The sequence below is a fragment of the Rutilus rutilus genome (assembly GCF_951802725.1).
Source record: "Rutilus rutilus genome assembly, chromosome: 9".
Lineage (NCBI taxonomy): Eukaryota > Metazoa > Chordata > Actinopteri > Cypriniformes > Leuciscidae > Rutilus > Rutilus rutilus.
Genome location: NC_140223.1, coordinates 31,397,784 through 31,412,355, shown reverse-complemented (window position 1 = coordinate 31,412,355; position 14,572 = coordinate 31,397,784). Strand labels below are relative to the sequence as shown.

At 40.2% G+C, this 14,572-nt stretch overlaps 1 protein-coding gene across 2 annotated transcripts in view; it reads right to left on the bottom strand.

Annotated features, from left to right (window-relative positions):
* Window positions 1–14,572, bottom strand: part of fat3a (FAT atypical cadherin 3a) — a 54,456-nt gene that overhangs the window by 17,290 nt on the left and 22,594 nt on the right. For both annotated transcript variants that reach the window (XM_084419214.1, XM_084419213.1), the window contains 10 exons: window positions 14,128–14,342; window positions 13,905–14,042; window positions 12,477–12,620; window positions 12,193–12,390; window positions 10,956–11,180; window positions 6,994–7,570; window positions 4,568–4,702; window positions 4,316–4,473; window positions 2,695–3,163; window positions 1–59 (listed from right to left, as the gene is read on the bottom strand). The exon at window positions 1–59 is cut by the window's left edge and continues 95 nt beyond it. In XM_084419214.1, coding sequence (XP_084275340.1) covers window positions 1–59; window positions 2,695–3,163; window positions 4,316–4,473; window positions 4,568–4,702; window positions 6,994–7,570; window positions 10,956–11,180; window positions 12,193–12,390; window positions 12,477–12,620; window positions 13,905–14,042; window positions 14,128–14,342 — 2,318 coding nt within the window. The remainder of the gene's footprint in view (window positions 60–2,694; window positions 3,164–4,315; window positions 4,474–4,567; window positions 4,703–6,993; window positions 7,571–10,955; window positions 11,181–12,192; window positions 12,391–12,476; window positions 12,621–13,904; window positions 14,043–14,127; window positions 14,343–14,572) is intronic.

Genomic DNA, 14,572 nt, shown 5'->3' with positions numbered 1-14,572 from the left:
GCTGATCTCTGTCTCACAGCGCCCTCCAGTGAACAGAGCACTGCAACTGCAGGAGTAACCTGAGAGAGACACACAAGACAGACTGTTTGTTCAGGAATTGCAAAACAATCGCACAGACACACGCCGGTGGGAAATCGCGTGGAAAATGTCAGTGAGTAAACAGTGCGCTGGTTTTATCAGGTCTACCCACAAAAACAAACAAACAAACAGACAGACAGACACACACGCACACGCGTCTGGCAGACACTCCTGCACAAACGACCTTTTCAGAGAGGATGTGTATGGCACAACACCGCAACTCCCACAACGCACTGCTCCATTCATCAGAGCCAGTGAACGAGTGAAAGAGAGAGAGATGACTACAGTCAGGAGGAAGAGATGAGAAGGGAAACAAGATGAGACAAGTTGAGAGGAGAAAAGAAAAGAGAAAAGGGATGAAAAGAGATGAGAAGAGACGAACATAGAAGAGATGAGACGTAAGAGAAAATAACAGATGAGAAGTGGAGAAAAGTATTAGATAAGATGAAAAGAATAGATGAGATAGGAAAAGAAGAGATGAGATAAGAAGAGATGAACATAAACTAAATCAGAAGAGATGAGAAGAAAACATGAGATGTGAAACATGAAGACGTTAAGATATAGAAGTGAAGAGATGAGAAGAGGAAAAATAGTAGAGATGTAATAGTATAAATGTGAGAAGAGAAGAAAACAGAAGAGAAGAGATGACAAAATAAGGAAAGAGAAGGGAAGAGAAGAGACTAGATAGGACATGAAATTAGAAAAATGAGACTCGAGTACAATAAATCGATGAGAAGAGAAAGAGAAGAGAGAAATGAGAGGAGACAAAGAGAGAAATATGAGAAGAGAAGAGACTAGACAAAACAGTGAAAATAGAAGAGACAAGAAAAGAGGAGAGAGACGAGATGAGACGAGAGGAGATGAGAAGACAGGAGACGAGCCGAGACAAGAAGAGAGGAGAAGAGAAGAGACGAGAGGAGACAAGAGGAAAGGAGATGAAACGAGACAAGAGGAGTAAAGAGGAGATGAGTTTAGAGGAGAAGACAGGAGATGAGATGAGAGAGAAGAGATGAGAGGAGATGAGAAGACAGGAGACGAGCTGAGACAAGAAGAGAGGAGAAGAGAAGAGACGAGAGGAGAGAAGAGGAAAGGAGATGAAACGAGACAAGAGGAGTAAAGAGGAGATGAGTTTAGAGGAGAAGACAGGAGACGAGATGAGAGAGACGAGAGGAGAAGAGAAGACAGGAGACGAGATGAGAGAGATGAGAGGAGAAGAGAAGAGACGAGAGGAGACAAGAGGAAAGGAGATGAAACGAGACAAGAGGAGTAAAGAGGAGATGAGTTTAGAGGAGAAGACAGGAGACGAGATGAGAGAGATGAGAGGAGAAGAGAAGAGACGACAGGAGACAAGAGGAAAGGAGATGAAACGAGACAAGAGGAGTAAAGAGGAGATGAGTTTAGAGGAGAAGACAGGAGATAAGATGAGAGAGAAGAGAGGAGACGACAGGAGACAAGAGGAAAGGAGATGAAACGAGACTAGAGGAGTAAAGAGGAGATGAGTTTAGAGGAGAAGACAGGAGACGAGATGAAACGAGAAGAGATGAGAGGAGATGAGAAGACAGGAGACGAGCTGAGACAAGAAGAGAGGAGAAGAGAAGAGACGAGAGGAGACGAGGAAAGGAGATGAAACGAGACAAGAGGAGTAAAGACGAGATGAGTTGAGAGGAGAAGACAGGAGACGAGATGAGAGAGAAGAGAGGAGAAGAGAAGAGATGACAGGAGACAAGAGGAAAGGAAATGAAACGAGACTAGAGGAGTAAAGAGGAGATGAGTTTAGAGGAGAAGACAGGAGACGAGATGAGAGAGAAGAGAGGAGAAGAGAAGAGACGACAGGAGACAAGAGGAAAGGAGATGAAACGAGACAAGAGGAGTAAAGAGGAGATGAGTTTAGAGGAGAAGACAGGAGACGAGATGAAACGAGAAGAGATGAGAGGAGATGAGAAGACAGGAGACGAGCTGAGACAAGAAGAGAGGAGAAGAGAAGAGACGAGAGGAGACAAGAAGAAAGGAGATGAACGAAACAAGAGGAGTAAAGAGGAGATGAGTTTAGAGGAGAAGACAGGAGACGAGATGAGAGAGAAGAGATGAGAGGAGATGAGAAGACAGGAGACGAGCTGAGACAAGAAGAGAGGAGAAGAGAAGAGACGAGAGGAGACAAGAGGAAAGGAGATGAAACGAGACAAGAGGAGTAAAGAGGAGATGAGTTTAGAGGAGAAGACAGGAGACGAGATGAGAGAGACGAGAGGAGAAGACAGGAGACGAGCTGAGAGAGACGAGAGGAGAAGAGACGACAGGAGACAAGAGGAAAGGAGATGAACGAGACGAGGAGTAAAGAGGAGATGAGTTGAGAGGAGAAGACAGGATACGAGATGAGAGAGAAGAGAGGAGAAGTGAGGAGACGAGACAAAAGGAGACAAGGTTATAAGGGGAAAGACGAAAGGGAATAAAACAAGACTAGAAGAAATGCAAGAAGATGAGAAGAGACGAGATTCACTAGAGAGCCTGTGGAAAGCAGGAGCTGGTTTAATCATCATAATTGGTCATTTGGTCTCCATCAGACTCCGTAGACAGAGGCTAAGCTGATGTGACTGAAGCCAAAACTGAACACACACACACCTCCAGACGGCAGGCTGATGCAGGTGCCACCGTTAAGGCAGGGCTGGGCGGCACACGCGTCCGGATAGAGAACGCATCCCAACTTGAGATCCGTCAGTCCCACCACCTCCGCGTACGGGCTGCGTTTGTTCTGCAGCGGGAGTTCGTTATCGTTCAGAACCACAGAGTCTAGACAGCCCTGAAAGCCATTGGTGACCCGCGGTCCTTTCCTTTCCGTCAAGCTGCGGGCGTCCGGAGGCGACACCTGCGCTCCGAAATAAATGGACAAATCTGCTCCTAAAGGACGGTATTTGGCCGTGGCCAGCCGCCGCTCCACGTACATGTCGTCTAGCGAGAGGCTGCTGTAGTTTCCACGCAACTCCAGGACCACGTGATGCCAGTTCCCGTCGTTAACCGGTCGGCCGGAGATCCCGATGCTCCTGGGACTGTTGCTGCAATCCAACTGGAACCACAACTTTCCCTCTTCGATCTGTCAATCAAATGCCGATACAGTCAGTCAACTATATGTTAAATGTGACGCAGTAAAATTTCATGTAAATACAAACATGGTCTAAAAGGGTTGTCCCTATTCTCTTAATGAGTAATGGGTGTGTTTTGGGTGTAACGTGCAATAAACCAATCAGAGTCTCGTCTCCCATTCCCATTGAAAGCCAGTTGCGCTCGCGCCATGGCGGATTCGCTATTTACATGACGGAATTTGCAAGCAGAAAAACTGAATGCTTCTCTAGCGAGGAAACGGATCTGATCGTGCGCAAGGCTAAAGTGCGCGAGTAGACCATCTACAAGACAAAGTGTACGCGCGTTGTGGACCCGCCTATAGGCGCATATTACTAACGCTCTCTTTAAATAACAAAAAAAATACTGTGCCATTGACTTTAGACCAGGTTTCAGTTGGTCAGTGGCGCAGTCTATTTCAGTTGCCTCAAAATATGCCTGAACACACCTCGTTTTCAGACCGCACGCACATGGGCGCACAAATGGGCATGCATTTGCTATTTAAATAACGTGGCGCAGGACGTGAAAATGATAACTGCGTCGGGCTGAAACTGCATTGCGCCAGGTGTATGATAGGGCCCTTTGAGTTAATAATTCAATAATTGAACACATTAGCATGTTCAAGGTTAATGATACTGATGTTTGTAAATGGTCACATGACATGTAGATAAACAAATAAATTGTCATCTTTTTAGTAAGCGTTTTATTTTGATTTTTAAATTACTGTAATTTTTCATTTTTACGATTCAATGAATCAATTATTGTTATGATTGTTTCAATGCAGCTTTACAGTGATAAACAGGAAAATAACGATTCAACTATGCAAACAGAATTTAATTATGCTGTAAAGCAGCTTTAAAAAGACAGAAGTAAACAGTCATTGTTCAGTTGAAATCAGTTGTTCATTCAGCTTGGTTCTATAAAAGTTAATCACTTATGGACTGCTATAGCTATAAAAGCACTCTCAAACTTTTGAACAGTAGTGTACATGCCTGTTAACCTCTCTAAATGGTCTATTAGGGTTTCATAACTCTTTAACGTTAACCTGATTTCCCTGTTAAACAGTAACCGGAACAAAGTAAATGAATGATATGGGCATGCAAGCGTGTTAATGTGAGCGCGGTACCTTCAGCACGCTGCACGGATCTGCACGCGTGTACATGATGATTCCCTTGCTCTGCAGCGTTCTGATCCGGAGGGCTAACTTCATCTCTCCGCTTCTCTCGCCATCCGTCACTCTGTACTTGATATAACTGTTCCCAGAGAAGCTCAGAGAGGTGTGTCCTGAAGAACACACAGAGAGAAAAAGAAATATTTCCACAAGGTGCCACATTATATATGACATATAAAGAGGCTTCACACAGGGGTCAAAGGTTACCCGCACACTCTCCCAGTTTCCCCGGCGGACACTGGCATGCGTACGGCCCCCTGCTGCTGTCCGTTCCCACGCACTGCATGTCACCAGGACATCTCATATCCACACACACCTCCGATGCAGCAGAACAACTCCCGTCTGAGAGAAACAGAAGAAGAAATTACCATTGCAAACCAAGTAGTGGTGTACTGTTAGCCTGAATTATAAGAGATATGATTGACCACAAAAATTTTTTAACTCTAAAAACATGTTTCTGTTCCTGTTGTTTTTGAGTGCAAGGACACTGTGGCCAAGAGTGTGTAAGTGCATGTGTAATAGCTGAGCTTATCTACGGATTTTTCACACTGCACTTCACCCTGGATTAATATCTTTTCAACAAGGGTTAAGAGCACTTTTAACCTTGTGTCAAGAGCAGGGTAGGTGATTTGCTCCAGAAATTTTTATTTTTTTTGTTATGCTGGTTGAAACTCTCTTCACATTCTGATATCAATCACTAAGTTAAATGTATTTATGTATATGTATATATACATACACACACATATATATATATATATATATATATATATATATATATATATATGTATATATACATATATACATATATACACACACACATATACATATATATATATATATACACACACACACATACACATATATATATATATATATATATATATATATATATATATATATATATATATATATATTCAATTCACGTTTATTTGTATAGCGCTTTTCACAATACACATAATTTCAAAGCAGCTTTAGTGCATGAGTCCACATTAGAGTGTTCTGTTATCAGAGGTAACTGTCTAAGTTAAAGGAGAATTCCGGTCAATTTTAACATTGAGCTCATTTTTTTGTATATTTGGAGTGCTGTCAGTACAGAGAACAACGACAAAAATCGGTGTTGCCTACACCGTGTTATCCTCTTTTTAAAATTTGCACCCTGTTGACTTCAATGGGGCAAGTTTTAAACCTGCTTTTAGCCTCTTAACATCCTTGATGTGTCATTACAAGTGCACAGGTCATGTGAGTGATTCCTTCTGAGTGAACGCGGCTGAATCTGACTGCAGTAGATGTGAAAGATATGAATAAAAATGATGTTTATTCAGCCAGCACACATACCTGTATTTACATCCTGTTTTCGGTCGAAGTCCACAGTAATCGATTGTCGAGTTCACGCGCATAGGTTTAGTACCTATGATCATGCGCGTGAACTCGACAATCGACTACTGTGAAACGTGTGATTGATGAAGAGACGCTTTTTTGTAGTGTACCAGGGTGTAGTGTATACATGAATGTTTTGTTGCAGTATTTGTCCAACCGACAGGCATCAGTCAATATTTTTCACACAGAAACTGTGTGTATTAGTTCTGCACGATTAATCATATCGCAATCGCGATGTCAAGCCTACGCGATTAAATGACGCAAAATGCTGCGATTTTATATTAAATAAACAAATTAGCGCTGTTAACGCAATTAACGCAGCATCTGTTTATTTTTGGCATCCTTTGGCTAGTGTTATGATCCTGCTCTTATTCATGCAAATGCTTTTAAACCATTCATGCGCGATAAGACAAAAAAGAACGCGCTGTCAGTGAATGTCCTCCTGACACACACACACACACACACACACACAACCCACAGATAGACGCGCGACAGTATCAAGTTCTCTTTCGCGGTAGAACGAACAACACACATGTATGCCAAAATGAACGCGCTGCCTGTGAATGTCCTGACTGTGACACACAGAAAGACTCGCGCTAATATCGTGCGTGCGCACAAAACAGCATGCCAGAATACAGTTCTCTTTCGAGCTTGAACGAACAATAACACACACAATTATGCCAAAATGTCTTTTTGACGAGTATCTTCATAACATAAGAGTAGTCTTATTATGAATGTGAAGAGTTGTGACTCGTGAGAGAATCAGGCGCGTGTGAGATCCGCGTCTCTGACAGCAGCGGCTGGTCTTAAAGGGACAGTACACAATAGCCACTAATTATATCTGTCGCTTAAGTTAATCAAAGAACAAAGGGAACAGAGAAAAACACTCACTGCTCTTGACTAAAGAACTTTTTTCTTTAGGCAGATTATCACTAATCTGTGTGTGCATTTATTTTCCTTGAGAACCAAGCAAGTTGACTCATGAAACCATTTGTTTATCATATCGCATATCGCAATCGCAATATTGACCTCAATTATCGCAATATGACATTTTCCCCAAATCGTGCAGCAGTGTGTATATTTACATGCAGATTAATCAAGTTTGTATTAAAAATTATACTGATGTGTGAATAGTATCTAACTGGTAAACAGATGGTATGCCGTTGCTTGTGTGAACAGCACATTTGTGTATGTACCGGAAAAGTCGTTCAGGTCATTTTACGGTAATTTCAGTGTGAAAGGGGCTGAACACTCACCGCTGCACACGCATCGTGTGTTCCTGTGAAACTTGGGCGACACAAAGCTGGTTTTGGTGGAGCTGTACGTGAGCAGACTGTGTGAGTCCAGCGTGATGGTTTGTTCACACTGGGCCTCCCTGCAGTCCAGACCCGAGCAGTTCTTATCCAGAACCGCAGACACCCTCAGGACCTGGTCCAGCTGGCGTCGGGCCGAGCTCAGCTTCTGCGTCACGAACGCCGCCTTGTAGAACCCGCTGCCGTCCGCCGTCTCCACCGCCACCAGCAGGTCCAGCTGCCCCGTGGACTCCACGGGCTGCACACTGAGCACGTGCAGAGCGTCGGGGCGGGGAGTCGCCATGACACCGGACAGGACGCGTTTGACCGAAGGGAGGTGACGGGACACGAAGTCGTGAGGGGAGACGCGGTCGAAACGGACCGTCACAGCGTCGTGGAGCATCTCGACCGAGGCCTGCTCCACGTGCACGCTCACGGGCACGCTCACAGTGAAGCGGCCGTCGGTTACAGTAGCGTTGAGGGTGTAGCGGCCCGCGTCCAACCCACTCAGAGCGATGATTCGACCATCTCGAGGGCTGACCTGGGAGAGAAAAACACAGATGCGTCAAAAAACACAAGGTCACACTTTATTTTACAGTGTCCTTGTTACAAGTGTACTAATAACTATAAATTATGCATAATTACATACAACTAACCCCAAACCATACTAATCATATAGTAAGTAGAAATGGTAAAGTACTGATAAAAGTTATTACGGTAAGGGATCTTCATGAACTTGAACGGTTTGAATCGTGAGAACAGGATCAAAGCCTTCCATGGAGTAGGACAGAACCTAGGCTATTTTTGTGCCATTGGATTTTTTTATTTTTGGGAGGGGTTTTTTCTCCTTTTTTTGTTTGTATCATACGCGTGTGCATTTTTCTGTTGGACTATGCTGCTGTTGTTAGATATACACTCACGGACCGTGAGGGAAGGGAATTTGAGTTTGTTTGGACAGGTATCAATCGTAGTTAGGCATACAGTGTATAGATTATTGTTTATATTATTGTTGGGTTATTGCTTATGGACAATTAGGCCTATTGAAGTGATGCATGGATGTGGACTGAATTATAATGATGCCATGTAAAGAGTATGTGTTCCCATTTATGGAAGACAGTGATCAAGATTTGGATGGTTGTGATGTAGAAAGTGAAATGGAGCACGACGCAGAAGGGCCTAGATATGTGCCAACGGCTGTCACTCAAGATCTGCATTCTGGATTAGGACATTATGGATTATGGGACGATTTGGAAAATGAAGAAGGTCTATATGGAAGAGAATGTCAAATAGATCCAGAAAGTAATTTTTATAATAGGCCTACATCTTCTACATCTTGTAATGATATCTGTGGATATTTTACTGACCAACAATTTAATGATTTTGATTTTGATGGGGATGGGGTATTGTCTATTATTCATTTTAATAGTAAAAGCTTGAATAGGAACTTCCCCAGAATTGTAGATTATTTAAATCAGTTTAAGAGGAAGTTTAATGTTATCGCAGTATCTGAAACATGGTTACATGAGGATAATTCAAATGATTTTGTTATGAAGGGATATGAGATGTTTGTAATTAATAGGGCAAACAAGAAAGGTGGTGGGGTGGCCCTGTATGTTGATGTTTCTTTGAAATGTAATAAGGTGGTAACCATGTCAAAAGAATGTGATGGCTTTTTTGAAATAGTTACGGTAGAGATAGAAATGAAAAGAAGTAAAAATATAATTATTAGTTGTGCTTATAGAGCCCCTGGAGCATGCATTGCATAGATATTACAAAAGATCACTTAATTCATATGTTTGACAGGGTAGTAGGGCGGAAGAAAGTGTTTTTGTGTGGGGATTTTAATGTTGATCTCTTAAATCCACAAGGGCACAAGGGAACTAGTGAATTTATTTATGTCATGAATAGCCTGGGTTTAATTCCAACCATTACCAAGCCAAGCAGGGTCACAGCTTATAGCGCGACTCTGATTGATAACATATATTCGAATGTTATGGATACAGCTGTCTCAGGAGGGTTACTTATTGAAGATATAAGTGATCATTTACCTATATTTGCCATTTATCATAGTAACCATAAATCAAAAACATCTGAGCCGATAGCAGAGATTAGAATAACGGAGGATGAGAACTCCAGGAATGGTGGAAGCCTTTAAGGCAGATTTATTAAAACAAAATTGGAAGAATGTTTATGTAAATGGTGTACAGGAAGCTTACAGTTCATTCTTAGCTACATTTATTCAATTGTATAACAAGAACTGTCCTATGATGATTTATAAAGTAAAGGACAAAAATAAGCAGCAAAAATGTTGGATGACCAAAGGACTATTAAATGCATGTAAAAAGAAGAATACTCTGTATAGAGAATTTATAAAACACAGAACAGAGAATGTTGAATTGAAGTATAAGGTTTATAAAAATAAATTAACAAAAATACTTAGAACAAGGATAGAGGCATACTATAGTAGCAGATTAGAGAAAAACAGAGACAATATGAAAGGCACATGGAAAGTTATAAATAGTTTGTTGAAAAATAAAAATTTGGAATTCGAATATATAACTAGAGATTGGCATGGGGTACTTTCCATAAGATCATCTCTCAATGCAAATCAAACTAGCTTTTAGGCTAACTGAAATAAAACCATGCCAATCTCTAGGTATGGTGAAGGCTATGTGATGATGTGGGGCTATTTTAATTCCAGAGGCCAAGGGAACTTTATCAGGATGCATAGTATCCTAAAAAAAAATAAAAAAAAATACTTAAAAATAAAAATCTGCCTGCCTCTATGGGAATTTAACATAGGGGTGTCCAAACTTATGCACCCTGTATTTTAAGGAAGAACATTTATTTATTTACGATACATTATTCATTCACAAAGAAAATTGGTGTCCTTAAAGGTTGGATTTTTCCTAATTTTTTAAATTAAGGCATTAAGTTCAATTTCCAAAATATGATTTTTTATTCCTCTTTTTAGTCAACTTTAGCATGGGTGTATTCACTTATGCATTGCACTGTATATATATATAAAAATTCAATAAAAAATTCAATAAATAAATAAAACGACCAAGTCAAAAGTTTGTATGAATTAATGATTCTAATAATTATGAAAACATTTAATACAGAAGTTTATACTTAAATGCTTGAAATGAGATATTATAAATATTTTACGAGTACAAATTTCTTTACAAAACTAAAATAAAAAAGTTTAAGCATGAACCTTGAAAATGCGAAGATAGTTTAAGATAATTTTAATTTGAAAACATTTTTTTGTCTAGCATCATTTCCATTTTTCCACTGTTATTTTCATAGTTTCATGATGACTTTATTATCGTTCTAAAAAGTAAAAAAATGAAACTGTAAAAATGGTTTCACTTTATTTAGATGGTCCCTTTAACACATTCTGTTGGCTATAAGTAACGTTGCATCTACATGTCAACTAACTCTCATTAGAGTGTTAGTAGAGTATTAGTAAACTGGTAGGGTTAGGGTAAGAATAAGTTTACATGTAGTTGCAAAGTTACTTATAGTCAGTAGAATGTCTGTTGGTGGACCATCACAATAAAGAGTTAGTAGATATTAAGCAGACAGTTTACTAATACTCTAATGACAGTTAGTTGACATCTACTTGCAAAGTTACTGATAGTGAAAAGAATGTTCAAAAGGGACCATCAAAATAAAGTGTTACCGTAAAAATTACTACTTTTGATTGGTACAGATAAACAATTATATAACAAAATGTTGTTTAATTATTAATTACATTTATTTGAATCTCAAAGTGTCTCAATGTAAACAATTTGAGTTGTAGAGGTTCAGCAGACTGAAAAGCTTGGGACCTCCTGCTCTAAAAGATGATAAACTGTCAAAATACAAATACGACACGGTGTGCGTAAAGAAAAGGCAAACCAATGGAACACACACTCAAATACCTTGAAAAGGCTGCTCTGCTGGTGTGTGTGTCCGTAGGTCAGTATATCAAAGGCATCTTGGTCTGTCGCGTGTATCTGACCGATTACACCTCCTGGAAACTCGTCCTCCATGGTGACGATGTGCACGTGTAAAGGTGACGCCACTGGCTTGTGAACGCTCTCCTCTATCACACGCACCAACACGCTCGCCATCGACGACAGGGGCGGCCGACCCGAATCACTGGCCTAGAGTGTGAAACCGCAGACAGTGATTGGCTGAATCAAGCGTCAATCAAACCACAGAAGGATTATTTGAATTGAAATGTGTGTGTGATTTGATTAAAATGCAGCTTGTTTTAAAATATAATAACTGTGCCATTTGCATAAATCATATAAGTATAAAAAGCAGTGACAGTAAAACATTTATAATGTGTGTGTTACAAATGCTGTTCATTTGAACTTGATAATAATAAGAAATGATTCTAGATCATCAAATCATCATATTATAATGATTTCTGAAGGATCATGTGACACTGAAGACTGGAATAATGATGCTGAAAATTCAGCTTTGATCACAGGAATAAATTAGATCTTAAAATATATTTAAATAGCAAATAGTTACCTTAAATTGTAAAAATATTTCACAATATTACAGTTTTTACTGTATTTTTTTATCAAATGAACACAAGAGACTTCCTTATAGGAATTCCTTAAGGAATAATAAAAAAATAATAATAAACTACGGATACTGGATGCCTGTGCTGGCATTTCTCCTGCGGTGTTGCAATCAGTGTGTGAAGAGTGGGAGAACAGGGTTGCATTGACAATCCAACACAATGGGCAGCACATTGAACACATTTTATAAGTGGTCAGAAACTTGTAAATAACTCATGAACGAATAAAGTTACGTTGAAACCAAGCACACCACTGTTTTTCTTGTGACATTACCAATAAGTTTGATGTGTCACATGGCCCTCTTCCTATTGAAAAAACAAAAGTTGTATCCAAGATGGCCGACTTCTAAATGGCCACCATGGTCACCACCCATCTTGAGGAGTTTGCCCCCTCACATATACTAATGTGCCACAAACAGGACTTTAATATCACCAACCATTCCCATGTTATTACGGTGTATCCATATAAATGGCCCACCCTGTATATATAATATCTTACCAACCATAAACGTTTGAACGGTAGTGTATAATCAAGGTTTACATAATTACATTTACAAAAATGTATTTCCAGCATTTCTCATTACCTGCACGTGAATGATGTATTCTGTGCCCTCTGACCTACGAAACACCCGACTGGACGTCAACAGCCCTTCTCTATCCAGTTTAAACCACGCCCCCTCATTTCCTGCCAGGATATGGAAATGGAAAGGGGGGCCGTTGTGGCTGGCGTCCTTATCGACGACGGACAGCTGCAGGACACTCGTTCCCAAAGGCTTGTTCTCCTGTTATTATTGAGTAAAAGCTCATGTTAAACTGATGAAATTACTCGGACGTGATTGGCTGATTTACCCATCGCTCATTATCGTACCTGTATAACCGCGGTGTGATTGGCTGGGGTGAAGGTGGGCGGGTTGTCGTTGACGTCAGAGATGTCGATGTTGACCTGAACTGTTGAGGACATGGCTGGCGTCCCGCTGTCAAGAGCTCTGATGGACAACGAGTAACCAGCCATCTACAGATACAGAGAGAGAGAGAGAGAGAGAGAGAGAGTTAAAAACATACAGAATAAGAGATGAAAAGAGAGTACAAAGTAAAGAGAGATGAACACACATCCATATATTCTCTTTCACTTTCACTCTGACACTGCCGTGTCATAAATAGTCCATGAGAAGCTGACAGATCATCTGAAGCTCTATACATACAGACACAAAAACTCAGTTTGTAACTCTTTTTTTTAAACGTCCAAGACCTTAGAACTGCTCTCTTTATTGTTCTTCTCCTCCAAAATGAGGGCCTCCTATTTTTAAGGTCCTACACATGCATAATTTACATCTGATGTGAGTTTCAGAATTAGGTGTGGCAAAATGGCTCAACAGCGCCACCTACAAAATTTCAACGAAGCTCTCCTCCTGCTACGTTTCTTATACGAATACAAAAAACGGCATATAAATGTAATGTCCCAATACCTACGAAAAAGATTCTTGGAGCGAAGCCCTAAACGCAACAGGAAGTCAGCCATTTTGAATTTTCTTTTCCTAAAATGTTTTCCTCATTTGATTTTCCTCTCTGTTCATTAAAAGGGACTGATTTTATTTTCTCCCAAAACTCCACTCATAATGTTAAACACTATTCAGAGGGGATTCTTTTCCTAAATGAATAATTATATTTTCTCTCTTTTTTTTGCAGCTTAGTTACAATTAATGGACTTTGGAGAGGATTTACACTGAGAGTTAATAGAGTATGTCTACACCATACATCAAAGTCGTATTTCAAAAGAGCCAGGAGATGATCCGACCCCCCTTTAACCGTCTATAATTGAACAGACTCGGTAAGCTGAAAACAACAATGACTTCATTAAGCTAATTGACATGAGAGTAAAAAAGGAAACTTTGCATATCATCCAAAGAAGCTTTAGCTCCATCTAGTGGTCGCAGTGATATAACATTATGTGCCACTTGGAAAAAAAACTTATGCAAATTTTCACTCATGTAAATACAAATGAAGTTTGAAACATAATGGGCCAAATTTATGTTACATATGTAGCAGAATCTGTCTCAGTCTCTCGATCAATGATAATCTCTCCCGCCTTTTTTATCTGTTATGTAACGGTATTACAGGTGTAATACCATTATCTTAATCTCAGACACAAGGATAATCTTTTTTAATAATAAATTAATCCCTACAACCAAGTCTGTTATTAAAGGCTTTCATGTGTGAATGTCTGCCGTGAAATATTTAATTTCTTCTTTTTTTCGTCTGTTCCCTGATCTGTGGGGTTTTGTCCCATGTTCCTCACCGTTTCTCGATCCAGCTGCTTGTTGACTTTGATCTGGCCCGTGATTGGCTCGATGAAGAACTGGTTCTCTCGGTCGCCGCTGACGATGGAATACAGGATGTCGCCGTTCGCGTGACTGTCGATGTCTTCTGCGGTCACCTAGGCAACCGTGACAAAAGGCTGAATTATAAGGCGGATCTCAAAAGACAAAAATAAGACTGATGTGAATTTCATGACCTCTTACCTTGACCACAGTGTCTCCTATGTTAGCGTCCTCACTAATAGACACGCTGTAGGCGTCGCGGCTGAACATGGGGGCGTTGTCATTGACATCCGTCAGGTTGATGTTTACCATGGTAACAGCACTGAGGGGCGGAGTTCCGCCATCCGTGGCCTCCACCGTCAGGAAATAATCCTTGCAGGACTCAAAGTCTAGCGGTCGAGATACCGAGATGGCACCTGTACACAGCACAGGGGTAAACATATAACTCAATACAGACTGAATATATCAGATAAATAAATATATATTTTTATTATAACTATTATATAAATATATTATATCAATAATAAAAAAAAAACATTTATATTGTAGCCAACTTCAAACATTCAATTTGATACATTTTGGACATCACATGCACATTTGAACATCTAATTGAAAAGGTACACTATGTAACTTTTGGCCCTCTAGC